General features: G+C 50.6%; 1 protein-coding gene across 5 annotated transcripts in view; it reads left to right on the forward strand.

Annotated features, from left to right (window-relative positions):
- Window positions 1-2,300: 2,300 nt before the first annotated feature.
- Window positions 2,301-26,734, forward strand: part of NRBP2 (nuclear receptor binding protein 2) — a 32,330-nt gene continuing 7,896 nt past the window's right edge. For 2 of the 5 annotated variants that reach the window (XM_062570787.1, XM_062570791.1), the window contains exons 1-14: window positions 2,301-2,471; window positions 15,863-15,985; window positions 16,350-16,451; window positions 16,701-16,790; window positions 17,784-17,824; window positions 17,918-18,012; window positions 18,314-18,337; window positions 18,656-18,739; window positions 19,436-19,491; window positions 20,264-20,359; window positions 22,048-22,180; window positions 22,370-22,472; window positions 22,625-22,675; window positions 23,362-23,497. In XM_062570787.1, coding sequence (XP_062426771.1) covers window positions 2,355-2,471; window positions 15,863-15,985; window positions 16,350-16,451; window positions 16,701-16,790; window positions 17,784-17,824; window positions 17,918-18,012; window positions 18,314-18,337; window positions 18,656-18,739; window positions 19,436-19,491; window positions 20,264-20,359; window positions 22,048-22,180; window positions 22,370-22,472; window positions 22,625-22,675; window positions 23,362-23,497 — 1,251 coding nt within the window. In that variant the 5' untranslated portion in view covers window positions 2,301-2,354. Of the gene's footprint in view, window positions 2,472-3,210; window positions 3,431-6,511; window positions 6,797-15,862; window positions 15,986-16,349; window positions 16,452-16,700; window positions 16,791-17,783; window positions 17,825-17,917; window positions 18,013-18,313; window positions 18,338-18,655; window positions 18,740-19,435; window positions 19,492-20,263; window positions 20,360-22,047; window positions 22,181-22,369; window positions 22,473-22,624; window positions 22,676-23,361; window positions 23,498-26,734 lie in introns of those variants that run through there. The other 3 variants (XM_062570789.1, XM_062570790.1, XM_062570788.1) reach the window with 3 other exon arrangements.

Consider the following 26,734-nt stretch of genomic DNA (forward strand, 5'->3'; position numbering starts at 1 on the left):
TTTGCCTAATGGCTTTTAAAATCCTTTTTTACTTTTTGCCTCCACAAACATCCTATGGTAATGAATTCCACAAGGTTTCATCTACTAAAATTTTCACCCAAGAAACACTGAGTAAAAAATTACTCCCATTCATGTGTTTTAACATTCTGGTCTATCTGTTTCATTGAGCACTTCTAGCTCTAGTCTGTGTGAAATAATGAATAATCATTCCTGTGTGCTGTCTCTGTGCCATTTATGGTACTGTTTTCATATTCCCCACTCAGCTATTTAATTCCTGTGAAAGCCTGACCATACTTTGGATACCTTTCATGTATTGCACGAGTCTCTGCAACTCTTCACACCCAGCTTTCAAGCTGATTATCCTGAATAGCTTGGTGCACTTGGTCATCTCATTGTTCATCCCTTTTCTAGATTGTTTATGAACATGTTAACTGCAATGTCTGGTACTGATTCTGCTTTAGGTACCACAGTAAATATCACAGGATTTAACAACACCTGGAGCCTTCCCTTCTCCAGACTGAACAGTCGCTGCTCTCTCAGCCTCTCCTTGTGTGTCAGATGCTCCTGTCCCTTCATCATCTTTGTGGCCCTTTGCTGGACTCACTCCAGTTAGTCCATGTGTCGTCATCTGTTGGCTATACGTATCTTCTTCTTGTGTTCTTGCCTTTTGCATTTTTAAGCACTGTGGGGTTTTTTTTGTTTTTGTTTTTTTAACTCTGGCCAGTTACTTGTTGAAAATAATTTTAGCCAGCATTTGGCCTACCTTCTTTGTTTGGACCAAACTTTTATTTATAGAAGGGTGTCTGTTAAAACTGGCAGATAAACCCCAGTATAAGCCATCCGCCCAGCATATACATTTGCATTGACCTACATTTGGCAGAGCTGAAACAGGGAAACAGAGTCTACATAAAATGGGAGTGCAAAGGGACTTGCGGAAACGTAAACAGATAGGAAAGTATCCTGAGGAGTGGTATTTTATCTTTGTTCTAACCTTTTTATTATACTTATTCCCAACTGAACCTCTGCCTTCCATCTTGAAAAGAACCTGTGCTTTACTCTCCTAGAAGCCCTGTTTGGTAAGCGTAGGACAAGGTGACTCTGGGAACTTGTGGGACCTAGCTGAAACACTGGTAGCAGAGTAGTGTAACTGTTGTCCTAGAGGTGGCTGTGCCCTGGGGAGTGCTTACACAGTCCATGGCCTGGTGAGCAGGGTCTTTTAGGGCCAGCATGGGCTCACACTGGCAGTGACAGCTTTCCAGCAGGGATTTACCCAGGTGGGCTCAGACAAGCATCTGCTATGGGGAGCAGGCAACAGCAATTCAGGCACTGTCCAAGTGCCCCGCAGTGTCCCGGCTGTAGCTGTTGGTACCAGTTTCCTTTAGGTACCCTGCTGTCAAACCAGCTGCCTGGCAGGACCCAGTGGTGCACCTACATAAGGAACCACCTCTTGTTTGTTTATATTGTGTTTCAGCAAGCAGGGATTTATGCTCGCTTGCTGAGACAGAACAGCATCACCACACCTGACTCACACCAGCAGCATCTCCTCATCCAGTGCCACATGGCTCTCACCACAGCCCTCAGGGTTAACCACACCAGCTAAAAAGGGTGATGGTCTGTAGCGAGAGAACATCTCCCAAAACAGAAAGCAGGCACCGGTGCTTGTATGGAACTGGGATGGAACAAATAACAAATACTCTAAAAGAAACCAGAGGTGACCGCAGGAAAAGAAAAACATCAAGCAAGAGCCAGAAACTTTCAAAAGGAATGAAAACATCTGGGAGTTTTCTTGCTTGGCATTAGGTTCCTGGGTACAGAGTGCCTGGGCTGGCACAGGAGCCCCACTAGCTGCTTCCACCTGGGGTGCAGCAAAGGACACCAGTACCTGGCACAGACCAGCAGCTTTTCAGGGAAGAGGGCAACATGAAAGCATTCGCCACTATGGAGATAAGGAAAAGGGGCGCTACAAGGATGGAGGAAACACTAATGTCGTGCTGAGAGAGGATTCGAAGGGTGGCAGAGGCCGGGGTGCGGCGAGGGCCAGCGGGTGGGTGGCTGGGACGGGATGGGGTCGGTGGCAGAGGCAGGAACGGCTGCCGAGGCGCCCCGTCGGGAGCCGCCTCTCCCGGGCAGCGCTCACCGAGGCCAGATTCCCCCAGAGCAGCAGCACGAGCGCCGACGGGCCGGGCCGGGCCGGGACAGCACCCGCGGCTCAGGGCCGGGGCTGGGCTCCGCGCGGCCCCTCCCCGGCGGGGAGGGCCGTGCGCGGCCGCACGTCTTGGGCGGGCCCGGCCCGGCCCGGCCCGGCGCGGCGGAGCGGGCGGAGCTGTCAGCTCGCGGCGGGGCACAGCGCGGGGATGGCGGTGCCGGAGCCGGACGCGCGGCTGGCGCAGGAGAAGGAGGAGGAGAGCGAGGAGGAGAGCGAGATCCTGGAGGAGAGCCCCTGCGGGCGCTGGCAGAAGCGCCGCGAGCAGGTGGGTGCGGGCGGCCGCGCTACGGGGCCGGGAACCTCCCCCGCGCGGCTGGGGCCGTGCGGGGCAGGGGCTGCCGCGGGACCCGGCCCGCCCGGAGCGCGCAGCTCCGCGCCGGCAGCCCGCGGCTCGGCGGGGGGAGCTGCCCAGCCAGAGAGGCAGCCCCGGGCGGGGAGCGCGGCCCCTTCCCCGCGGCCGGCCCCCGTCGCGCCCCGCCTCACCCGGCCCCGAGTGCGCGGTGAGGGGCCGCGGGTTGCGCGGCCGGGGGAGCCGGCCGGGCCCGTCGTGGCGCTGCCGAACCCGCCGCGCCGCCCGCTCCTCGAGGGCTTCGCTGGCCGTGGTCCCTGAACTGCGCCTGGTGCCGGCTGGCAACCACGTGTCGCTGGCTTGCAAGCTGCTGCGGGAGCAAGACTTGACTCCTGGACAGTCGTGGGCAACGTGCTCTAGGTGACCCTGCTTGAGCAGGGGGGTTGGACTAGCTGATCTCCAGAGATTCCTTCCGAATTCAACTATTCTGTGGTTCTTTGGTTCCTGGTTAGATAGCAGGGCACTGCAATAGCAGGGGCTGGCTGTGCACCACCACCTCCAGGACTTGGGGAGCTACCTCCTCTCCAGGCAGGAGTTTGGACCCCTACAGCTCATCTTCCTGCTCTGGGGCTCAGCAGAGCCTTTCTGGAGTGTATCCACCACGCTATTGCAAATTTCCTCTCAGCACTCTTCTCCCCTGCCCTCTCTCCTCCAGACTTTCCTCCACATTGCTATAAGGGCCCTCTCCTCCAAATGAGGAACCCAAGTCTACCTGCCTCTGCCTGGGCACCCAGAAATGGGGACTGAAGGCAGCAGGTAGATCCTTACTCCAATAGAAGGGAGACAGGACTGAAGAGGCAGATGACCTTTCATGCTGCATCTTGGTGCCTGTGCCTCAAGCCATGGTGTGCAGGCAGCAGTGTATATGCCACATGGTGAGTGCTGGGGTCTCGCACCCTGACGTGTGAGCCTTGCATGGTGAGTCCCAGGGTCTGGCATGCTGCCCTGATACCATGTTCACAATCCCACAGCTTCTTTCCTGGCTTGTGCTTTGTGCTCCTGGAATCTTAGATCCCACTTGCATGCTACGTCTGAGGTGTTAGAGCCAGCTTTATCTTTGTCTTGTGTTGTCTCCTTTATCATTTTGGGGCATGGGCTTTTTCTGACACTCATCCTCAGCTGTCCCTCTGCTGTCCCCCCCTGCACCGACCGGAGCGAAGCCTCAGCAGCAGGTGTAGGCATTGCAGTCTCCATCATTCCCAAACACTCACTTTGAGCCACAGGTGAGGCACAGGGTAGTGCCAAGAGCTGAGCTGACGGCCCCCTGCCTCTCCTGTGGCCTCTTTGCTGGGGTGACTCTTAAGAGGTGACGGTGAGAAAAGCTATGTGGAAACTAGTTTTTCAGCAGAGGATGCCCTGATACTACTGTGACTAGAGTTGCAGACTTAAAATGATCTCCATAGTATATTAGAAACCAGCAACAGCATAGAGACATTTGGTCTAGATGCTGAATGAGACCTTATAATTTAATTGCATTTGACCTGCCTTTTATTTTTTTACATCATTGATGATTGATGTGTATTTTCAAAAGAGTCTGAAACCTCTGGTTGTCCTTTGAAGGTAATTTCTTGTTTAAACAATCGCAGTATATTTTGACCTATTGGTGACGTTTGAAGATACATATTTTTACATTTAATTTTGACAAGGGAGCTTACTGGATTGGCATAATTGGTGGGAACTAGCCCACTGGAGGTTTGTCTGCTGGTGTACTACATGGGAGAGGTGAAAGAAATGTGGAGCACAACACTTGATGATATTCCCATGCAAATGTTTTGCTAATTGTGACTGTGCAATGTGGTCCATCTCTGCAGTAAATTATTCCTCAGGAGAGGTACAAAGGACAGATTGGTCTTTCCTAAGTGTTGCAGGGCAGCAGAAAGTGTCAAGAAAGCTTATATATGTCAGTGGTTTGCAATAGTCGTGCATCACAGGAATGAGTTATAAAGCTGTAGATATCTCATCTTTTGCAAAACAAGAGGCCTGCCAGGGACTTGCTGGATCCGCATTACTGTGCAAAGTTTCGGCAGCATGGCATGCTTCATGGAGAAGTGTGTGTTCAGGTGAGTGACCAAAAGGAGAGCAGCCTGGTTGACAAACATCAGGTTTGAGGGTTCAGGATCAGTAAAGCTGCCATGAAAAAACGTACATGAACTTGAACAGGGATCTGGTAGTGCTGCCTGGGATTGCAAATGAAAGTGGAGGGAATTCTGTGCAAGTAGCTAGTTTATTGAGTGTTCGTAGGTGCTTCAGTTACATACCAGGAAGAAAAAATGCTGTTCTGTAATCGTACACTCTCTTGTTATATTATTTCCTAATAGCTCTGGATGAATGGGCTATTCCATTTTAAAGAAATTCTAATCTGCATAAGCATGTCAAGTATTTTTACCAATAGGAATTTTTCCTCACTATCCTGCTGACTTACTATATATTCTCTTTAACTTGCTTTTGCTACAACAGTTGAGGCCTTTGTGGGATCCATGGTGCTGTACTTGGTCTGTCTAAGGCCTTGCAGCTTCAGGAATGGGTAGAGGTGGAGAACTGTCTTTGGCTTGCATTTGCTCTGGTGGCTGTGGCAAAGCCTAGCCGTTGGTTTAGGGCAGCATCAAAGCCCCACAAACACTGTTTTAGTAATTTTATTCTTAGTAGCTTAATTTTTATTTTATAATTCTTTATTTTCAGTGACTCAGAGATTAGACGCAGATTCATTACTTGCAGGTTTGGTGTTTTGCACCATAACAAAATCCAAGTCATTTTTGAAATCTAAGATGGGAGGGGGCTCTTAAGATGAAAGTTTGGCTTTTTTGATATTCTATTTTATGCCTTGGTCTGCATCTATTTTAGCGTCTCCCCTCCCCCCTTTTTTTCTCTATCCTTTAGCTATGTGTAGGTGCCCTTAAGTATCTCTAGAGCTTCCTTGCAGAAACAGTCATTTAAATCCTTCAGTGAGTTCTTGTTTGCTGCCAGCACAACCTGTCTTCTACCCTCTTCACTTCCCTCCCTGACAGAAGTGTGAAAGTGCAGCAAGGGAATCCTGATGCTGTAGACTTTTCATTTAGGAAGATAAATTTTCACATTAGTTTGATGATTTTGTTTACTTTTTCCACTCAGAGTAGTAAGGAAAATGAAACTTTTTTTTTGCGTATGTTAAAAGATAGTTTTGCAAAACTTTTTGTATGCAGCAAGTTCCCTCATCTGAATAGTTTCCTGGATAAACTCTAGCACCTGATTATGAAAAAAAAACAAAAAAAACCCCAAACCACTTTTATGCAGCCATGCTGGTTTGCATTTGCAAAACCTGTATCCATTCAGAAGGAGGATGCTAGGACCATTAGATGTTTAACTCTGTTGTTCATGAGTGCTGGTACTACAGCATTAATCTGTAACATAGACCTGGCAAGGCCCATTCCTTAAACAGCTTTCCCTGCGTCTCTCATGTCCATTTCAGCATGTGCCACTGCCTTGTCAGTACTAAGTGTTGCGCTCCACACGTGTGGCCTTGTGTGCTCCACGTCCATGCTGTGGTCCCCTGGGCCCTTCCCCTGGTGTGAGCACCTGCTTGCTGTGGCAGAGCTGAATTGTGAGCAGAGAAGGGAGAATTATAGAGTTGTTTCTCCACTGGTACCTCTGTTCTCCTGTGCTGGCACCCTCAGCCCAGCTGCTGATTGCTAAAATGGAGTTGGTCACAATTTTGCTTGAAATAGTTAATTACTCCCCTTTTGGTCACCTTGTTTAGCAAAAGGGTTAATGACTGAATGTGTAGTGATACAGAGGCCTTGAACTATGAGCTTCAGCTTCTACAACCACAGAAAGGAAGAAGGAAAAAAGGGAAACAAAGAAAAAAATAAATGTTTAAGCAGATTTTAAAGAAAATGTTATATTAAAAAAATCTGCAAGAGGCAGAGATTTATGTAGTTTTGTTATAGATTTCCATAGATTAGAAAGTGAAAACAAAATATGTAAAAATAATCTAAGGATTTGAACATGTTGAGGTGCAAGCAAGTCCTGACTTTTTAGGTATCGATTATGTTTGCAGTTTACAGTGAGGATAACCACCTCTGCGATATGTTGAAGTGTGTTTTGTTCTGGAGTGCTTTTCCAGAGCAGAGGGAAGGGGTTGAAGGACTTAGCTCTTCCTTGTCATGACTTTTTTTTTTCTTTCTTTTACAGCTTTTGTGTGTTGTTTGTTTAACTTTCCAGGATGAGTTTACTTGTGAACCTGCTGAACTGGGCTGATCAGACAGGTTAATATCATCACAAGGCTTTGCTTTATGCCCTAAATAGCAGGTGCGGCATTCCAGGTGGTTTTACTTGAGGATATTTGGGAAAGCAAAATGAAATCATTTGAACTAAAGTGGCATAATTCACTCATAGATGAACTTTGCTGGGCAGATAATAATGCACTCTTTTCAGTGTGTATTCTGTTGATTTGGCAATAAACAAAAAATTTTTGCTAGATTTAGTGTCCTCCACATTCTCCTTCTACTTTATGTGGGCAAATGCATAGAAAACTATTCTGCCTTTTGCTTCATGTGAGCTGTCCCTGTGCTACTTTCTCCATTTCAAGAATCTTTTAATCCATCGTGATCTTTCCCGGTCATAACAATCCGCTGCCTTGTTCTCGTTGATGGGGAGGGAGGTGACGTGAGCCAAGTGGTAAAGTTTAGTGCAGCAAATCATCCTTTTTTGTGCAGTAACCTACTCTTTGATTTCCATTCATATTCTCCAACACAATGCTTTTCTGTTTATAGCCCATTGCTTCTGGGCTGTTTGGTGCACTCCTTGCTAAGACACTACCGTTCTGCTTCGTGTCCTCTCTCTCCCAAATGTACTCTGTTCAGCAGGTCCTAGGCTGTTCTTCCTGTGCTCCCTCCAAACTGGATGTTGAAGAGAGAAATGCAAATTATTGGCATTCATTTTGCTCCCTTTCTTGTTTTTTTTTTCTTTTTTGTTGTTCTTTTTTGGGTTTTTTTTTTTTTTTTTCTGAGCTCCTCTGGCCCCTTCATTTATTTTTTCCATATGAGTATTTTTGTTAACAGTGGCTAGGCATACTGCGTATGAGTCTTGCAAACTTGCACTGGCTTCCCTTATCTGTCCCTCAACTCCTTCCTGCTTTACCTCTGATATAACTAGAGAACATGCACAGTCCCAGACACTATTATATTTTTCTTCTAGGACAAAGAAGGTGTCCCATGCTCATGTTACAAAACAGACTGTAGGAGGATGAAGTGCTCATCCATTTCCTTTTCCATTTGATAAGATTACATTTGACAGCGAGCAAGTGAACGGCCATGTTTTTGCATTCCCCCATAGAAATCAGATGCTGATCAGAAAGATGCTTTCATTATCTTGCGCTGAAAGTGTGCTAGTAATGTCTTAAGCATTCAGCCTCGGTTTGCTCTGCACTAGCATAGCAAGAGGGCAACCTCCCTTCCCTATGCAGTCAGCAGGATAACTTGCACCACATGCCTGTTAACTAGGCTAACTTAAACTGGTCGCTGGTCTTATCTGACTCAAAAGAGGTTGCTATTTGTTGTCTTAAAGATGAGCTTGGATGATCAGCCAACTCAGTTCGTTACTTTCTTGATTAGCATCCAAAACCCATCACTGGGCATTTGTCCTCAGCCCAGACCAGTGGGCATAGCAGGCCTGCAGCAATGAGATGGAGAACTTGGGTTGCAGCTTGTCCTCTAACACCTCCTATTCTCCCTTCACGTTCCCATCCTGGCCCTGTCTAGGCTCTGCTCACTTTCCTGGTGCCCAAGGGCAGGCTGGTGGCAAGGCTTCTTGCCTCTTTTTTTACTTTATTTTGCAGAGCCATCTGTAGCACCTGCTGTGACCTGTTGACTGTTGGGCTGCTGGCTCTGAGCAGGTGATCTGATGGTGTTTACAAAGGTTTTAGCAACACTCCTAGGAAATTTCCAAGATGCAGTTTAGCCAGAGAGCAGAGCGGGTGGCTGGACAGTGTGCAGCTCTGGCAGACCATAGGCTCATATCTCCCTTCCAGGAGTGTGCAGTGCCCTGGTAAAGCAAATAGCTCCCTGCAATCTGGCTTCCTATTGCGCTGTTTCCTGGGCAGTCCCTGTCCCCAGGCAGGCTTATGTGAAATGATACATCATCTGTCTAGGGAATAACATTTGCGCTGTCTTCACTGTGCAGGACCTCTCTCGGGTCTTACCTGCGCAGTGGGAAAATACACTTCTGTTCCCTTTCTCCAGCAATGGAAGGAGAGGATGAGGATCAAGTTGGTTGCTCCAGCAGCTGCTAGGCAAAAGGGAAAGGCAAGCATGGGTCCAGAGAGAAAGGAAAGAAACTCATAGCCCTCCCACCCAAAAGCAGAGGGGTCAGGCTGGCAGGGGGGCTGTGTTTCTGCTCCAGATCCTGTTTGAAGAAGCTTCCTCTTCCCGTCTCCAGATACTAAACAGTGTCCTCCCTGGTCACACTGACTGACAGGCATGGTGTCTCCTGGGGATGGATAGATTTCTTGGGAAAGGGTTGGGTGCAGTGAGTGTTTAAATCTTTGATGCTGTGCATCCTGTTGAGTTTGACATGTACATATTTCCCTCTCTCATTCTCCCCTACCTGCAGGGGAGCCAGGCATCTGGTGGTTTCTTTCTTTTTTTTTTTTCTTTTTTTTTTCCTGATGGATTGCTGCTTCGTGCTTTCTGCCTGTAACTCTGTTGCTCTTCTCCTCTGAGGTTCACTCCTCCTTCAGTGTTGCTGAGGGTGGGTGTCATTTATAGTATTTGCAACATTTGTCTCTCCACAATTCTGCAGAAAACATTAAACCACAGCAAAGTTCACGCTAACCCTTGCTGTTACATCCCTGCTCTGTAGACTGAATTCCACCATCCCTGTTCAGCTAGGTCTCTCCAGCTGGTTGTGTATTAGCCCTGTATCTACCTTGGTCTGAATTAATGCTGAAAATATGTTTTTGTGAGAGGTAGGATCAAATACTTCACTGAAATCAAAATATTTTCCATCTCATATTTTCCCTTCACCTGCTGATTGTGTAACATGATCACACAAAGAGAACAGGTTTATCTGGCACCGCAGATCCTCAGCCCTCCTCCTACACTCACAGGACTTCGTAGGCTGGATCTGTTGTTTTGCCGTGGACTGGAGATAGCAATATGGGTGGACACCATGTGAACACTACCCAGCTGGTTCTAATGTCACAGCTAGCCTTGGGGCTATCCTGCCACAAGCTGGACTCCAGCCAGCAGCCCAGCGAGGTTAAGGATTGGGTTGCTTCCTGTACTTCCTTTGAGGATCTCAGGGCTGCTGAGATCTGTTCCCTGCCTACCCACTGAGGACAAGGGAGCAGCTGGTGGCAGTTTGGGTGCCTGAAACACGGGTCCTGGAAGCAGACAGCTCCGAGATCTGCCGCTGAGCCTCTGAAACCCTGGGCAAAGTGCTCTCTGCTCAGGATGTGGGCCTGAATGTCAACTGTTCACCCAGAGAAGTGCTTACATGCACAGCAGATCAGTGAATGAATCCCCCTTGCCCGTCAGTTGCACACTGCCTCCATGCTGCTACTCCTGCAGGACATGCTCCAGCTTTCCCAGGGTGGTTCTCTGTGCTGTGCTATTTATTTTCTCTGCTGCTCGGTGAACTGAAGGAAACAGTACAGGTCCCAGAGTGCCTCCTCATCCCTCTTAACATTTTTCCCTCCTCCTGTTGCATAGTTTTAAAATGATTTCCATATTGCAGCAGCCAGCCTCTGCCCTGTGTGTTACACAGCCTGGAAAGCTGAAGGGAGGAGTGCAGCCTCCACCCCAGAGTTGCATCACCACAGCCTTAACAGCACCTCCATGGTAACTGTAACCTGAAAAGAAGTCCCTTGAGGACCCCAGCCACAGTCTTCGGTGTCACCTAGGTTTATGAGATCCTAGAGCAGAATGCCAGGGTGGGATTCACTTTGCAGAGGTGCTCTCCCAGGCACTTAGTGTTCCTTGCCCAGCCTTGTGGCCCCAGCAAATCCTGCCAGTTCCATGCACCACGGGAGATAAAATGTCCCAATGACATGAGGTGTCAGATAAACTGCATGCAGTGAGCACTGCCATCTCCATGCACTGCTAACCCTCTTCCTGTTAGCAGTGACCAAGCATCTGTGCTCTGTGGCACTGCTGCCTTAGCAGAGGGGTTGTGTTGGAGGTTGTGATCTGTGATATCAATGAGTTCCTAATGTCACCATGTGACTGGACAGGCTTTGATGCCCTTGCCCAGCTCAGCAAAGATGCTCACTCTTCTGTGCCTGGAGAACTGTGGGTTAGACGAGTGGACAGTGAGGTGGGTTGAGAACGGGCTGAAAGGCAGAGCTCAGAGGGTCATCATCAGTAGCATGGAGTCTAGTTGGAGGCCTGTGGTTAGTGGCATCCCCCAGGGCTCAGTACTGGGTCCCATCCTGTTCAACTTATTCCTCAGTGACCTGGATGAGGAGACAAAGTACCTCCTCAGCAAGTTTGATGATGATACCAAGCTAGGAGGAGTGGCTGACGCACCAGAGGGCTGTGCTGCCATTCAGAGAGACCTGGACAGGCTGGAGAATTGGGCAGAGAGGAGCCCAATTCTTGTTCGACAAGGACAAGTGCAGAGTCCTGCACCTAGGGAGAAATAATCCTAGGCACCAGTACAAGCTGGGGGCTGACCTTCTGGAGAGCAGCTCTGCAGAGAAGGACCAGCAGGAAGTGCTGGTGGGTGACAGATTGACCATGAGCCAGCAATGTGCCCTTGTGGCCAGGAAGGCCAATGGTCAGCTGGGGTGCATTGGGAAGAGTGTTGCCAGCAGGTTGAGGGAGGTTATCCTGTTGCTCTCCTCAGCCCTGGGGAGGCCTCATCTCTAATGCTGCATCCAGTTCTGGGCTCCCCAGGACAAGAGAGAAATGGAGCTACTGAACAGAGTCCAGTGTAGGGCTACAAAGATGATTAGAGGGCTGGAACATATGAGGAGAGGCTGCGAGAGCTGGGCCTCTTTAGCCTGGGGAAGAGAAGACTGAGGGGGGATCTTATCAGTGTGTACAAGTACCTGAAGGGAGGGTGTCAAGGGGACGAGGACAAACTCTTTTCAGTTGTCCCGTGTGACAGGACAAGAGACAATGGGCAGAAATTGAAGCACAGGAAGTTCCGCCTGAAGGTGAGGGGGAATTTCTTCCCTGTGAGAGTGACAGAGCACTGGACCAGGTTTCCCAGAGAGGTTGTGGATTCTCCTTTTATGGAGAGATTCAAAGCCCACCTGGAAGCAACCCTGTCTAACATGCTCTAGGTGACCCTGCTTGAGCAGGGAGGTTGGACTAGATGATCTCCAGAGGTCCCTTCCAACCTTACTGATTCTATGATCCATACTCAGTGAGGCAGGCAGGAACCAGACCACTGCTCGGAAAGCACGATAGAGCCACTGTACAGGCTTTAAGAGACTGCCATGCTCTTGTGCACGCTCATGGGCCATTGATACCCCAAACTTTATCTTTCCTCTTGTCTCTGGCTCTGCAGCAGTCCTAAAAATAGATTATCTAAAGAGGTTTCGTCCTCTTCTTTCCAGGCCTGCTTCTCCTTGGGATGCACAGCGGCTTTGGGCTGACCTCCTCATACATCCCTAGCACCTCAGATCACTTCCTCCAGCTTGGGCAGCCTGCTCTCTCGCCTCCTTGGCAGTCCTTCTGCATTTCTGTTGGTTTCTGCATGTTTATGCCTTGGAGTTGTGTGGGCTCAGGGTGTGAGGAGGACCCATGATGTCCTTCTCTGTGGGTACTCTGTCTCACCCCCCAGTCTTGTAGGGAGCAGGGACACCAGTGGTAACCTGCACGCATGCCGCTGCCATTCCGCTTGCTCCTTCAGCCTTGGCCCATGAGCCCCCACGCAACCCGTCTGTGCCCCTGATGCCAGCTCCCTGGCCAGTCCCATAGGATTGCTGGCTGTCACCTCCCTCCTGGCACTCATCCCAGCCTGATCTCGCAGCCTGCTCTTGTTTTTCCCTGTGGTCCCTGCCAAGGCTGGCAGAGTGAGCTCTTTTAATGTCGCTGGCTCCTTTCTGAGCCACCTCCAGATTATCCTTCGCTTGTGCATAAAGGTGCCCGGTCCAAGCCCAAGTTCCCAGCAGGGTCTGTTGTGTGCTTTTCAGTCGCATTAAAGAGCCAAGGGAGCTAAGGGTGGTAACATGACCCATCCTGCTCAGCATTAATCGGGGTTGAGTGCTGGGGCTTTACCCTGCTCTGTTACCCTGGAGACAAAGTAGTAAATTCATGCCAAACTTTGGAAATGTATTGTGTAAAGTAACTGCTGAAGGAGGGTAGGTCTCTCTCTGTTGAAAGGGCATTTGGGGCATGTGGGCAGGGCAGAGGGACCATTGGGCATCCCACTGAGGCTGGTGCACCGTAGTGGCCATCCCAAAGGACTCGCGCAGGGCATTGCGGAGAAGCCAAAGAACAGCAGCTTCCACTGTGCCAGCAGGGCCACCACCAGGCCTCCCCACAGTCTTCTCTGCACAGCCCAAGAAGGGTGATAATCCACCTTTGCCTTATTTTGTTCACCAAATTAGGTTTGAATCCCGGTAGCAGAGGAAACATCCACCTCCCTCTTACCAGTCCCTTGCCGCTTGTATTTAGCAGCTGCTCGCCCAAGGCCTGTGGGCTGTATCACTTGGTCTTTTTCTCTGGACTATTTCAGACCTTGTTCATGTGAAAACTGCAAAAGGGAGTGATTTACTGTAAGATGCAATTTGATCCTCTGTAAACCTTCACTTTCTTCTCCCCGGTGATCTCTTGAGGCTGGTCTCAGCTCCTTCCCAGGGCTTTTCTGAAGCAGCTGAATTGGGAATTTTCCCTGTCCTGCTCTAGAGTATTGCTTGTTAGTCCAGTTCCATGTAGGATCTGCCTATGTATGAGCATGCTGAGGCAGAGTGAAGCGCTGAAGGTCATAATGTGAGCTGGCCAAGGTGACCTGTGTCGCGTTCCTTTTGCTCTCAGTCAGTTGTGCAATTACAATGCAATGTTTATTTATTAATGCAGTCTCAGAGCTCAGTGCACAGGACAGCTGCTCAATGCTTGTTTCATTCTCATTCAGCACAAGACTGAGCATGTTCACAGCTCTGTGCAGAGCAAGGAGGGTTTCTTCCCTTGCAATCCCATCCAGAGCCCTTCACTGAGCACCAGAGCCCCCCAGACACTGAGAGGTCCACTGTTCTTCTGGGTCTTAAACACCCAGCCCCACCACCCTCCCACCTAGCGCAGCCTGTGTGCCAAGGCCACCAGCCTGACATCGGGCACGAGCAGCTCTCATCAAAGCTCCATGTCACTCAGTCCTTCCCTCCAGCGTCCGCTTCGCTCTGGACGTCAAGCACTGGCTCCTCTGGGGCCTGGTGCCATGGGGCTCATGGCAGCTTGCATGACTGCCTGACAGGAGGAGAGCAGCATGCATCCCCACCAGTTGTACCCCCAGCACTGCCCCTTGCTGGCTGCTAACCTGCTGACTGTGTAGCACTGGGAGTACTGGAAGGCCATTGGGATGTGCTGGGGATATTGTGATCAGCAAGGCTGAGCCTGGCAGCTGTTTGCTATCCCCACCTTGCTGGCCAGGTCCCAAGGCTCCTGGTGACCTCAAGTTTTGGGAGCACATTTGGGAAGTGTGACCCTGAGTTGGGCTGGCTGGCTGCATCCCAGCTATCTATGCTGGGCTTTGTGTGGAGCATGTGGAACTAAGAGCGGAGAGCAAGTAATAGAGGCGCTTTGTGCACCACCAGCAGAGGCTGGGCCACAAGCTGCTGGCCTCCCCCATCATCCCCTCCTAATAAGCCATGTCACTCCCACAGCTGTGTTGGTGCCTGTAGCTGCCCCATGCCATGGCTGGGCAGCCCTGGTGGCAGGGACAGGGTGTACCAGCAGTGGGAGCCACTGAACAATCCCGCTTTTCATCCAGCACCCAGTGCTCTGCACAGCCACTGCCTCTTGGGAGGAATGAGCTGGCAGTGCTGCTTCTCATGGGAGCTTCAGGAGCTGAAGGAACAGTGGGGCCCAGTGGCCCTAGCCCCAGGCTGCCATGGGTCCCGCAGGCTGCCCAGGGACCTGCAGACCCCGCAGACTGCCCAGGGACCTTGCAGGCCCTGTAGGCTGCCCGTGGACCTTGCAGATCTCACAGTCTGTCCATAGATTGCAAAAGCTGCCTGCGGATTCCACAGGTGCACACGGACTCTGCAGAGCTCCTTGCTGAAAGAGGCAGTGGCTGGTCAGGTGTGGCTGAAGGCTGGTCCCATGCAGCAATGCTCTTGCGGAGGATAAGCAGGTCTGTGATGGCTCAGCCTCCAGTGCTGACAGTGGTTTGGGGAGCAGCATATGCCATTCCCAGGAGGCAGGACCCACCAGATTACTGGGGTTAGGGTGGTCTCTGAGTTGTTGCATGTCTGTTGGGACTAGATGCCTTTCAGGCACTTTTTCTGTGGGCTGGAGCCAGATCGCCATTGGCCTGGAGACCTACAGTCTGGCACTGCTGGGAGGTGCTGCCCATGAGTCAGCTACCTCAGAGACCCAGTACAGGGACTGGGCTGCCATGGACCAGGTCCCTGCTGGATGCAGCTCGCAGAGGTGACATTTGCAGTGCAGCTCTGGCCTCTGGGGATGGGAGCTCATGTGACAGACCCTGGGCATGGTGAGCTTGGCCCCAGACACCTTGAGATGTTACGAGAGTGACATTGTGGCTTTGGTTTGTCTGGACTTTCTGATTCGCCACGTGCAGTGTGAGTGGGTTGGTGTCACTCACCTGGTGCTGCTAAGTGCAGCCACCCTGGTGTGTGGCAGGACCCCCCATTGGCCACCCTTGCCTGGCCCAGCGCAGGTCTGCTGTCACAGCTGGCCTGCCCACCTCATTTGCTGGCTCAGCTGTCTAGGGCTTGAGGCCGTCCCAGTGCCCCATCCCTGTGCAGGAGCAGGGCTAGGAGGTGACGGCAGCAGCCAGCATCTCCCTGGATTTCACAAAAGGGCCAAGAGAGGGGCTGGCATGGGAACTGCCTGAATTGCTGGTTCTCTTCAACCCGTCATGTCCTGGGGACATAGTGCCCATTGCTGTGCGAAGAGCCAACCTCCAAGCTGTCTATTCCCAAGGGCAGGACAAAAAAAGGTAGCAGGTCAAGGTGTTCGCTCTGCCCATCCTGTCCAAGCCAGATTCTGCTGTAGACAGGAATCCCTGCAGGAGCAGGTAATAAAGAGGCAATTCGGCTGCATGCAGCATGCCCTTCAGCTGGGAGGCTTGGGCCTGCTGTGGGGCCAGGAGCCATGGACAGAGTTCAGTCAGGCTGTCTCACCTTCTTTGGTGGCTTGCAGGTGAATCAGGGGAACATGCCGGGGATCCAGAGCACCTTCCTTGCCATGGACACAGAGGAGGGTGTGGAGGTGGTGTGGAACGAGCTGCTGTTCACCGACAAGAAGGCCTTTAAAGCACATGAGGTGAGCGATCTGTCCCCTGTGAGAGCCTGCTCTTCCTTGTGTGTTCTGAGACTGCTGGCTTGCTCCTTTCCCTGACCACTTCAGAGAGCACTGCCCTCTGTTACTCATCGTTAGCAGTGTCTCAGCAGCACAGTCACCTTGGTCAACAGTCCTAGTCACAGCCTATTATGCTCATGTCTCTGTGTTTTCTATTTTCTCTTTCAAAGCCAGCTCCATATTTCCTCTGTACCCTGGAAACAGCTTTTCCTGTGTCCTCAGGCACAGCCTTCTCCCCAGCACCAGGCTCCCTGCTCCTGGAGGTGTCCTTCTCGACCCCTTGGCACTTGCTGCTGCTGCCCTCATCTGTCTCCCTCTTTGTCTACAGGAGAAGATCAAGACCATGTTCGAGCAGCTGGTGCTTGTGGATCATCCCAACATTGTGAAGCTTCACAAATACTGGCTGGATGTGAAAGACTCAAAGGCGCGGGTATGGAGGACTGTGGGAAGCACTAGGGTGTGGGAGGAATGCCAGTGTGAATCACACAGGACCTGCTGCTCATCCCAGTCCCTAGGAATCTCCTTCCTTCCTTCAGGGAAGCTGCGGTGAGCAGCCAAGTCTGACCCTGTGCTGGGCTTAGGCCTGTGAGCCAGCTGCTGATGGAGCCTTGTGGGCCATGCACAGGTTCTGCTTCTGCAGAGCGGCTACAAAGCCAAGGACATCTCCCTTCCCTCCCAGGTCATCTTCATCACAGAGTATGTGTCCTCAGGGAGTCTGAAACAGTTCCTGAAGAAAACCAAGAAAAACCACAAGGCCATGAATGCCAGGGTAGGTTTTGCTGGGAGCACAAGCCTGGGAGGTTGGGTGTCCCAGGTGAAGTGCGTAGCTCCGTGCCCACTGGAAGAGAGGTCTTTTATAAGGCAGGACAAATGTGTATGATTACGCACTGAGCTGCACAGAGACTCTCTCTTCTGGAGTTGGTTAGGGTTAGAGTGAGAGCAGAGCTTCCCTGGGGAAGCTCACTGATTCTCAGAAACTGGCCTGTGGCCTCTTTACGCAGAACCCACTGTACGCTGCTGGGATCTGACCCTCAGAAGGAGGAACTTGTCAGCTGGTGCTGCAGTGTGCTGCAGTGAAGTGCTGAGTGCGCCTAGAGCAGCATCACATCTCTGGAGGCTCTGCTCCCTTTCAGTGAGGAATGGGGGGCTTGTGGTGTGGTTGTAGCTTGGGCAGAAGGAACAAGTTTCATTTGCAAAGCCTGGTCAGTTTAGGTCTGACTAATGATTTTGCAGGCCAGTCTCAGCTGACTGTGATGGAGGAGCTGAGTGACTATTCTGGGGGCACTGTGCTTGAGCTTGCAAGCCCTGCCAAGAGGTTGGGTTCAGTACCTCAGCAGTGCAGATATGCACTTTTATAACTGGGACTCACTATTGGCATTTAAAGGGTTTGCTCATATCTGTGTGTACAAATCATGTGCAGGGACCCCCTAACCACAGCCAGCCTTTGCCCCCTCTACATAATGTGTCTGTCTATGCTCCCAGCTGGGGTTTTGTGCTCAGGAGAACTCTTCTGCCAAATGACGATCATAGCACTGAAGTTCTTGGCTTTGCTAGTATTCTCTGAACAGGGATTGCAAAGGAGACCATTGTGGCTGGGACACAGTGTGGCTCATCTTTAAGTAATAGCCTTCCCAGGGCTAATGGAGGGCTGCTTTCCCTGATTAATGGATAATAGGTTGGAATGATCTTGCTGCAGCTGCTGGGGACTTCTGGGCTCTGATGGGTGCCTCTGTCTGACTGGGAGCTCTGGTGTCTTCTCTAGGCCTGGAAGCGCTGGTGCACTCAGATCCTTTCTGCCCTCAGGTAAGCTTGCTCTCACCTGTGCCATCAGCCATCATGTTTCTTGCTGACCTGGACACTGATAACATGCGCAGGGCGGCTTTGTGCTTTCCGCAGCTTCCTGCACTCCTGTGACCCTCCCATCATCCATGGCAACCTCACAAGTGACACCATCTTCATCCAGCACAATGGGCTCATAAAGATTGGTTCAGGTAGGAAGCTGCAGCTCTCTCAGGCCCACAACTCCAAATGCTGATGGCTGCATCATGCAAGAGTCAACAAGAAGAAGCTGTCACACCTGTAAGAGATGTGAGGTCAGGGAAGTGCTGGGGTATATGGGTATATGATGACCTGCAAAGAGCTGAAGGGTTCTGCCTGAGGCAAGACTTGCAGGATCCCTCAGGAAGTTGTGTGCATCACCTGTGCATGGTTTAGAGTGACCCTTCTCTTCTGTTTGTCATCTCTTCCATATCCTTCTTGCTCTTCTGGTTCTGGATTGGCACTGACTGGCAGTCTGGCACAGGGTATTTGCAAATGGTGAGTGGTCCTCTCCCACCTCTCCTTTCTTCACCCATTGGGCCCTGGGGATCTTTTCACCTGTGAGGGACTGCAGTACCAAGGAGTGCTTCTGGTGCTCTGCAGATAGAAGGACCTTTGTTCTGCAGGGAATTGCTGCTCTTGTTGAGGGTGCAGCAGGATCTCTTAGGGGAGCAAGTGCTCCGTGGGTGGTCTGCATGGGCAGGAGCAAACACAGAGCTTCCTGCTACCTTGGAGCCCCTACCTGTGCTTACAGCCATGGGGAAATAGCTTAAGAGAAGAGTTGTGAGTCAGAATATTTTTTGCTCCCCAACACAGCCCTCCCAGACGATCTTCGAAGCCCCATCAGGATTGAGAGAGAAGAGCTACGCAACTTGCATTTCTTTCCCCCGGAGTATGGCCGTGAGTGCAGGGTCTGTCTGAGGGGGGAATACAGGCAGAGTGAGTACCTAGAGAGAAGTGGAGGAGCAGTGATGTGCAAAATATAGGAGCAGTAAGTGCCTGCAATACAGCTGCAATACAGAATTTTTCAGTGTATTCATAACTAAAGCTGTTGGCCATGAGTCACAAAAAATCTCATGATAGTGGATGACTGTGTAATAAAATTGTAGGGGAAATTCAGTGTTGATTAGTGCAAAACTATGCATGTGGGGAAAACAGTGGTGCCTACATGGTAATGGCCTCTATGTTAGCAATTACTGGTTAGGAACAAGATCTCAGCATGACCATGGATAGTTCTCAGGAAAGGTCAGCTTATGGCTCAGCAACACTCAAAAAATGTGTGAAATGTTACAATGATTGAGGGGAAAACCAGAGTAAAGAATCTTTATGCCGTATGCAAGTTCATGATGTGATTCCTCATCTTGAGGGGAGTAAAAGAGAAAGGTGTGTGTAGGTAACTGAGAACAAATGTATGCTAGGGGACAGAGGAAGGAAGTGGGAGTGGGAGGCATGAACAGAGAGTCATGGGTGTGCAGGGATGAGGGCAGGAGTGTGGAAGGAGAGTTGTGTGCTGGGATGAGGCAAGCAGATGCCCCTATTCTGAGTGGGTACTGGCCTGGAACTCTGGTCTGATATGGTTCTGGCTTGGTTTTGCAGAAAAGGCTGATGGGACTGCTGTGGACATCTTCTCCTTTGGGATGTGTGCACTGGAGGTACAGAGCAGGACTACTACAAAATCTGGGAACTGAACATGGTCCCTGGTTTCAGAGCAAGGTGGATTTGTTCCAGCTAAACCTGCTGGGGATTTTGTGTGGCATGGGGAGCTCCCCAAGCAGTCTTCCTGCCTTTTCCCCACCTCACTCTGAGCTGAGGGCTTCCTCACAGTGTCAGAGACATCACTGCTGGGTTCAGTGGAACATTTCCTGCTACTGTGGCCCGCTCTGCCCTGGGAACAGCAACAGGCTTAGCTCACCCTGTCCTGCATTCAGCTGGTGCGTCTCAGCCATCACTCCCTTTCCCTCCTGTGGAAGGGATGGCACCGAGGGCAGGGACAGACCAGGCTGCCCCCAAGAGGACATGTGCTGCCAGGCAAGAACTGCTGTTCGCTGCAATCTGCACCAGCTGACAGGGACTGGCAAGCGGGGCTGTGGGTACCATCTGCACTGCCCACCCTCCTGTGTGGTGCCCAGAGAGCAGCCCCTGGTGTCCACCCTGCCAGGAACACAAAAGCAGACTGAAGCATTGTGTAGATGGGCAGTGGGCTCCAAGGGCAGAGAGACAGCAGCCAGTGATCTCTGGGGAGCCCCGGCGATCTGGACCTTCTGTCCAGAGTCATGATCAGGGTCTGAGACAGGCTTGACCTGGTTGTGTGTCCTGGCAAGTAGTGCTACAACTGCCTCCCTGCTAGAGGAAAGTCCCTTTGGGAAGCTCTCACGAACTGGCTTGGGCTGGCTGCGTGGAGACACAGCTGTACTCCTTCCACAGATGGCAGTGCTGGAGATCCAGACCAATGGGGACACACGGGTCTCAGAGGAGGCAATCATGCGGGCACGACGTTCTTTGGATGATCCCAACATGCGGGTAAGCGCAGCTGGTTGAGCCTCAGGGACGGAGATGGGTCTCAGTCATCCTTCGTAGGGTGTAAAAATTCCCATGAATGTCCTGCCCTCAGCATCCCAATGGAGGCAGCCTGACATTGCTGGGTGCTTCAGGACAAAGCACGAGGTTAAACCACTGCTGAGAAATGGTATACCACACAAAAAAGTAGTCAGATCCCATGAACTGAAGGACAGAGGGTTTCCTCATCTCCTGGGCTGGTAAAGATGAGAGGCTTGTCCTTACTGCTGTTTCCCAGTCCTGCCAGTAGTGAAGTTAAGTGCAGATTCCCAACAGGTGCACATGCGCACATACGCACGCCCATACACTCTGTACAGGCACAGCCAGCCAGAAGCAGCTCAACACAGACTGGGGGACAGTGTTTACTGGCACTCACATAAACAGACAGCACAAAGAGCTGGCTCCTGTGTCTGAGAATCAATGCTCAGGGAAATCTCTCTCAGCCCTCTGTCCCACATGTCTCTCTGTTACTGAGTCAGACCTATGGTCTCTCTCTGGCATCTGCCTGCTCCAGACCTTTCATTCTACTTACCAGTTAGTTCAGCTTGAAAATCACTGGAGAATCTCACATGCACATTCACATGGAATAGAGAGCAAATTTACACTAAATACTTATGAATAGTGGTTGATTAAAAAAAAAAAAAAAAAGAATAGACTGAGGTGATCAGATGTAGGGCTCAGCTAGACAAGAGTACTGACTAGCAGCCTGCTTACAGGCAGCTAGCAACTTTTATCCCTCTCCATTTTCTTCCCAGACCCAATTTGATCCCTGCTTTTTTCCTCCTTGCTCTCTTCCCTGAAGCATCCCACAATAAGTTTGTAAAATCTCAAATTCTTGTTTTATCTTAGAATTTCCCTAGGCATCCCATAATAAGTCCTATCCCTCTTTATGCAGTAGTCTGCCTTAGCTTACAAGGTATTTCTTCAGTTGTACCCTTAGCATCAGGCACAATGGCTTCACTGTTTGCCTCTGATGGTTTTAGGAGCAGCTGATTCAGAGAGTGCCTCACCCTGTCACTTTTCCTCTGATCATTGCTTGGTCTTTTTGTCTATTCCAAACAGCCCTTAGAGAAACTGCACAGAGCAATGAAAGAGGACAGACCCCAGGATGTAGCATGCAGAAGCATGCACTGCATAGAGCAGGGCATCCAGCTTTTCTACAATCAAGGAGCAGTAATGGGCAGATGCCAGCATCTGCCCCATCCTGCCACTGTTATGAATCTGTACAGCTCCTTCAGTCTGCCCTTTCTCCATTCCTACCAGCATCTTTCGTGTTGGGTTGTTGATCTCAAAGCTGATTCTGGTTGGCTGCCAGAACACACCTCTGCCTGTTAGGTTTTCATTGCAGAATCCTCCTTTCTCCGGATGAGACCAAGCAGAGAGCAGAGGTCTTGTGGCTAGATTGTTTCTGAATATGCAGCAGCACACAGCCTACTGTGGAGCACTGTTGCTTCCAGGAGGAGTGGGTGATTCTCTCAGTGTGGGTACGCTGCCTGCCCTGCCTGGGGCTACTGGCTGTGGGAGCCAGCCACTGAAATCTGTTTTCCAGGGAAATGCAAGTGTGAGAGGGAGTGAGGACTGGCAGTAGTGGGGATGAAACAGAGGGAAGGTCCTGCTTTGCCTCTAGGTCATGCCTCTTTTTTGCCCCTCAGGAATTCATTTTGTCGTGCTTGACCCTCAATCCAGACAAGCGACCAACGGCTAATAACCTGCTCTTCCACCGGGTGCTCTTTGAGGTCCATTCTCTTAAACTGCTGGCAGCACACTGCTTCATCAACAACCAGTGTGAGTAACCAGAAGAAACCACAATTCTCCATTTGAGTTTGCACTCCCAGTTTTCTACCCTGTGCAGCCAGAGATGCAGAAGAACCTGGAGAGAAAGCAGTGGACTTGCAGATCCTCCCTGGGGACTGTGCTGCAGAGCCCACATGTACAGGAGCTCCCAGCTAATGCCGCTTTCTCCCTTTTCCCTAGATCTGATGCCAGAGAACGTGGTGGAGGAGAAGATAAAGGAGCTGGATCTGAACATGGTGATGGCAGAGATCCGGAGAGAGGGTCGGCCTGGAGCACAGTGGAGGTGAGGGCTGGTAAGGAGATCTTGGAGCAGCCCTAGGCAGCAGACTAGGGCATGTAGGCAGTCTGGTGATCTTGATGTTATGGCAGTAGTCCTTCACTCTGCTCTTCTATCCTGTTTCCCCCAGTGATTTTCCCATCCTGTTTCTTTCCTAGGTACTCAGAGGTCTCCTTCCTTGAACTTGACAAATTCCTAGAGGATGTCAGGTGGGTTGTGGGAATGTCCCTAGGATTCCATCACACATACTGTTCTTTGGGCATGTGAATCTCTTCAGCCTCAGAGATCCAGACCCTCTTATTATATCTATACCAGTTAGTCTGTACTCTGGCCCTTACTAACTTCGGGGTATTGTTTGGGAAGGGGCAGCTGGGTCTAGGCCCAGCCATGCCAGGAACCATGTTAACCATTTAAAACCACAGATTATCAAGTTTCAGTGTCCAGAAGCATTCCCTGGCGCTGCTTCAGTTTCTGGAAGAGAAGTAGCCCACACTGCATATGTATGTGTATGTGTTGACCTGTAATGTGTCTGTCCAGCTCTGGTCCCCAGGCCCTCTCTATCCACAACTCTCCAGGCAGCATGAAGTGGTACCAGGGCCAGGAGTTGTGCTGCAGCACATGTGGAGTTTCCTATTTGTATGACAGTACCCAGTCATTTGTTTCATTCCCCCTCTGCAATTCCCTGTGCCTAGGCTGCAGCTGGCCAGCAGTGTCAGTGGTGAGGTGAGCTCTGTGGCCTAGTACCTTTTCACCATGATGCCTGTCTCCCAGTACTGTCACTTCTCCTCTGGTCAGGGCAGTGGCTGTGGCTGTACCCCTTGAAAGTCTGACCTTCATCAAGGCTATAAGAGAGTGCAGGGCTCAGCTCGTTATCATCTCTCTATCTCTGTAACAGGAATGGGATTTACCCCCTGATGAACTTCGCTGTATCCAGACCCCATGCCCTGCCACGCGTACTCTCCCAGCCCCAGGAGGACCCCCAGAAAGCCAAGACTCCCACCCCAGAGCCCTTTGATGTGGAGACCAGGAAGGTAAGGTCATATGTAGGTGGGACAGATTCCATGCTGGTAATAGATAGAAAGTCTTCACTCTAGTCCAGGAGCGCCTCTCCCTTTGGCCAGGCACTGAAATCTAATCCTGGTGAGAGCATTTCTCCTCACTCTATTGGTTGCTCTGAGACTTTGATGCTCCATTTGGCTGGAGCTAGTACAGCTGATTTCACCTGGGACTTTTTGGCGCAGCCCTGTTGGTTCTGATTCTTTGGCCCAGCATTACTTCATCTCATTTTTACAGGCATCTCTGTGGCACAGTATATTCTGTGCCTTGCTGCTGGCATGTGAGTTTGAAATCCCATCATCGTTTGATACTGACACTGCAGTAACATACTGAGATGCCAGCTGAGACCAGGTGCTATTCTGCCTGGTGCTGCACAAACAAGACTGCATCCTGACACTGGAGTTGCAGGCAGGAAGGTCATGGGAATGGAGGAAGGGGTGCTGGGGTGGTAGGGAAGACAGGGCAAGAAAAGACAAACGGAATACTTAAGCAGAAGTGAAGCCTTCCAAAATCATAGTGTAATCCCTTTACTTTGTTCAGTGCTGCAGTGTGGGACAGCATACTCTGAGAAAAAGGAGGCTGATTTGGAGGCCTCCATTGAAGAACAAAAGCTAGAAAAATTGCTTTGTTAGTCACAGGATCGCAGAATGGGTAAAGTTGGAAGGGACCTCTGGAGATCATCTAGTCCAACCCCCCTGCTCAAGCAGGGTCACCTAGAGCATGTTAGACATGGTTGCATCCAGGCGGGCTTTGAATTTCTCCATAAAAGGAGAATCCACAACCTCTCCGGGCAACCTGTTCCAGTGCTCCGTCACTCTCACAGGGAAGAAATTCCCCCTCACGTTCAGGCAGAACTTCCTGTATTTCAGCCTATGCCTGCTTGCCTCTTGTCTTCAGTGGTGTCTTGGCAGCACTGAAGAGTCCAGCCCCATCCTCGACACCCTCCCTTCAGGTATTTGTAGACATTGATAAGATTCCCCCCTCAGTCTTCTCTTCTCCAGGCTAAACAGGCCCTGCTCCCACAGCCATTCCTCATAGGGCACATGCTGCAGTCCTTTGATCATCTTCATAGCCCTATGCTGCACTCTCTCCAGGAGCTCCATTTTTCTCTTGTCCTGGGGAGCCCAGAACTGGACACAGGACTCGAGATGAGGCCTCACCGGGAGGGGGCAGGATCACCTCCCTCAAGACCTGCTTGCAACACTCTTCCCAATGCACCCCAGGAGACCATTGGCCTTTCTGGCCACAAAGGCACTTGCTGGCTCATGGTCAACTTGTCCACCAGCAATCCCAGGTCCTTCTCTGCAGAGCTGCTTTCCAGCAGGTCTGTTCCCAGCCTGTACTGATGCAGGGAGTTATTCCTCCCTAAATGCAGGACTCTGCACTTGTCCTTGTTGAACCTCAGGAGGTTCCTCTCTGCCCAATTCTCCAGCCTGTCCAGGTCTCTCTGAATGGCAGCACAGCCCTCAGGTGTGTCAGCCACTCCTCCCAGCTTGGTATCATCAGCAAACTTGCTGAGGAGGCACTCTGTCCCTTCGTCCAGGTCATTGATGAATAAGTTGAAGAGGATGGGACCCAGTTCTGAGCCCTGGGGAACTCCACTAGCCACAGGCCTCCAACTAGACTCTGCCACTGATGACAACCCTCTGAGCTCTGCCTTTCAGCCAGTTCTCAATCCACCTCACTGTCCACTCGTCTAACCCACACTTCCTGAGCTTCTCTAGGAGGATGTTATGGGAGACAGTGTCAAAAGCCTTGCTGAAGTCAAGGAACACAACCTCCACTGCTCTCCCCTCATCTACCCAGCCACTCGTTGCATCATAGAAGGCTCTCAGATTGGTTAAGCAGGATTTCCCCTTGGTGAATCCATGCTGGCTACTCCTGATCACCTTCTTTTCCTCCATATGTCTGGAGATGACATCCAGAATGAGCTGTTCCATCACCTTTCCAGGGATGGAGGTGAGGCTGACTGGCCTGTAGTTTCCTGGGTCCTCCTTCTTGTCCTTTTTGAAGGCTGGCGAGACATTGGCTTTCTTTCAGTCCTCAGGCACCTTTCTAGTTCTCCATGACCTTTCAAAGATGATGGAGAGCGGCCTGGCAACAACATCTGCCAGCTCCCTCAGTGCTTGTGGGTGCATCCCGTCCGGGCCCATGGATTTGTGGCTAAGGATTCCTCTCTCACATTTGAGTCTGTTGTTACCTGGCGAGAACTTTGTGCAAATGAATCCTCAGACCATATCTGGGGAACTCCTGCCTGTCTTGGTTTTTCATTAGTTAGAGTAGTTTATGATACAAATGTCCAATCTGGCATTATATCTCTCTTTTTTTCTTTTTTATTAGGTTTTCAAGACATCACAACTGATAAAAAGATGTTGAAATTTCTTTATTTTGTATTCTTTGATAGAGGAGGATCTAGAGAGAGATGATGGAGTCAGAGACAATGCCTAGGTTACATGGCTGAGTGGTAGGGTAGATGGTAGCGCTGGAGAAAGGAGAGAGGAGAAGTCCAGAGGCTGTATCTGATGCAGGCACTGATACAAATTTAGGAGCAGGCAGGAAATATGCTATCTCCCACAACGGAGTCCCTGGTGCTGTCTTGGGGAGATACCATGCCCAGGACAAGAATTCATGCGGATCAGAATGGTTTCTAGACTGGTTCTATGCTTGGGGTACATTCATTGCCTTATGCATACACCTCAGCTTGGTTTGGCAGAAGATCTGTTCACCATCTCTGCACTGTGTGGATGTGTCCTAATAGTTCTGAACAACTGGTAGCGTGTAATCCAGTTGGATTTTCTGTGGCATAAAAAAACTACTAATTTCACTCTTTCACACTTCAGACTCCTTGTATCAGCTGTGAAGAGCTTTGCATCAGCACCATAGTTCTGATAGTTCTGTGCAGTGCCAGCCCACAAGGAATTGACTTTTGCTGGAAGGTCGAGGTGCCAGCAAGAGAGCATGGGATGCTAAGGATCTCAGATGCATATTGTCATTATTTGTGTGCTATTGTACCTTGCAAACACATAAGAGCAGTACATGTGAAAAAATGCTCTAGGTTTTGCACAGAGCAAAGTATGACTCCCAAGCATGTGAGCTCACCCTTTTGGTATAAGACCAGAGAACAGCTGGGCTAGGGGAGAGTGGCACAGGGCAATGAGAAAGTGCTTTTGACTGCTGTGATGTGTGATGGCTTCAACACCGGAGGCCTAGTG

The sequence above is a fragment of the Rhea pennata genome, chromosome 2 (assembly GCF_028389875.1).
Source record: "Rhea pennata isolate bPtePen1 chromosome 2, bPtePen1.pri, whole genome shotgun sequence".
Classification (NCBI taxonomy): Eukaryota; Metazoa; Chordata; class Aves; order Rheiformes; family Rheidae; genus Rhea; species Rhea pennata.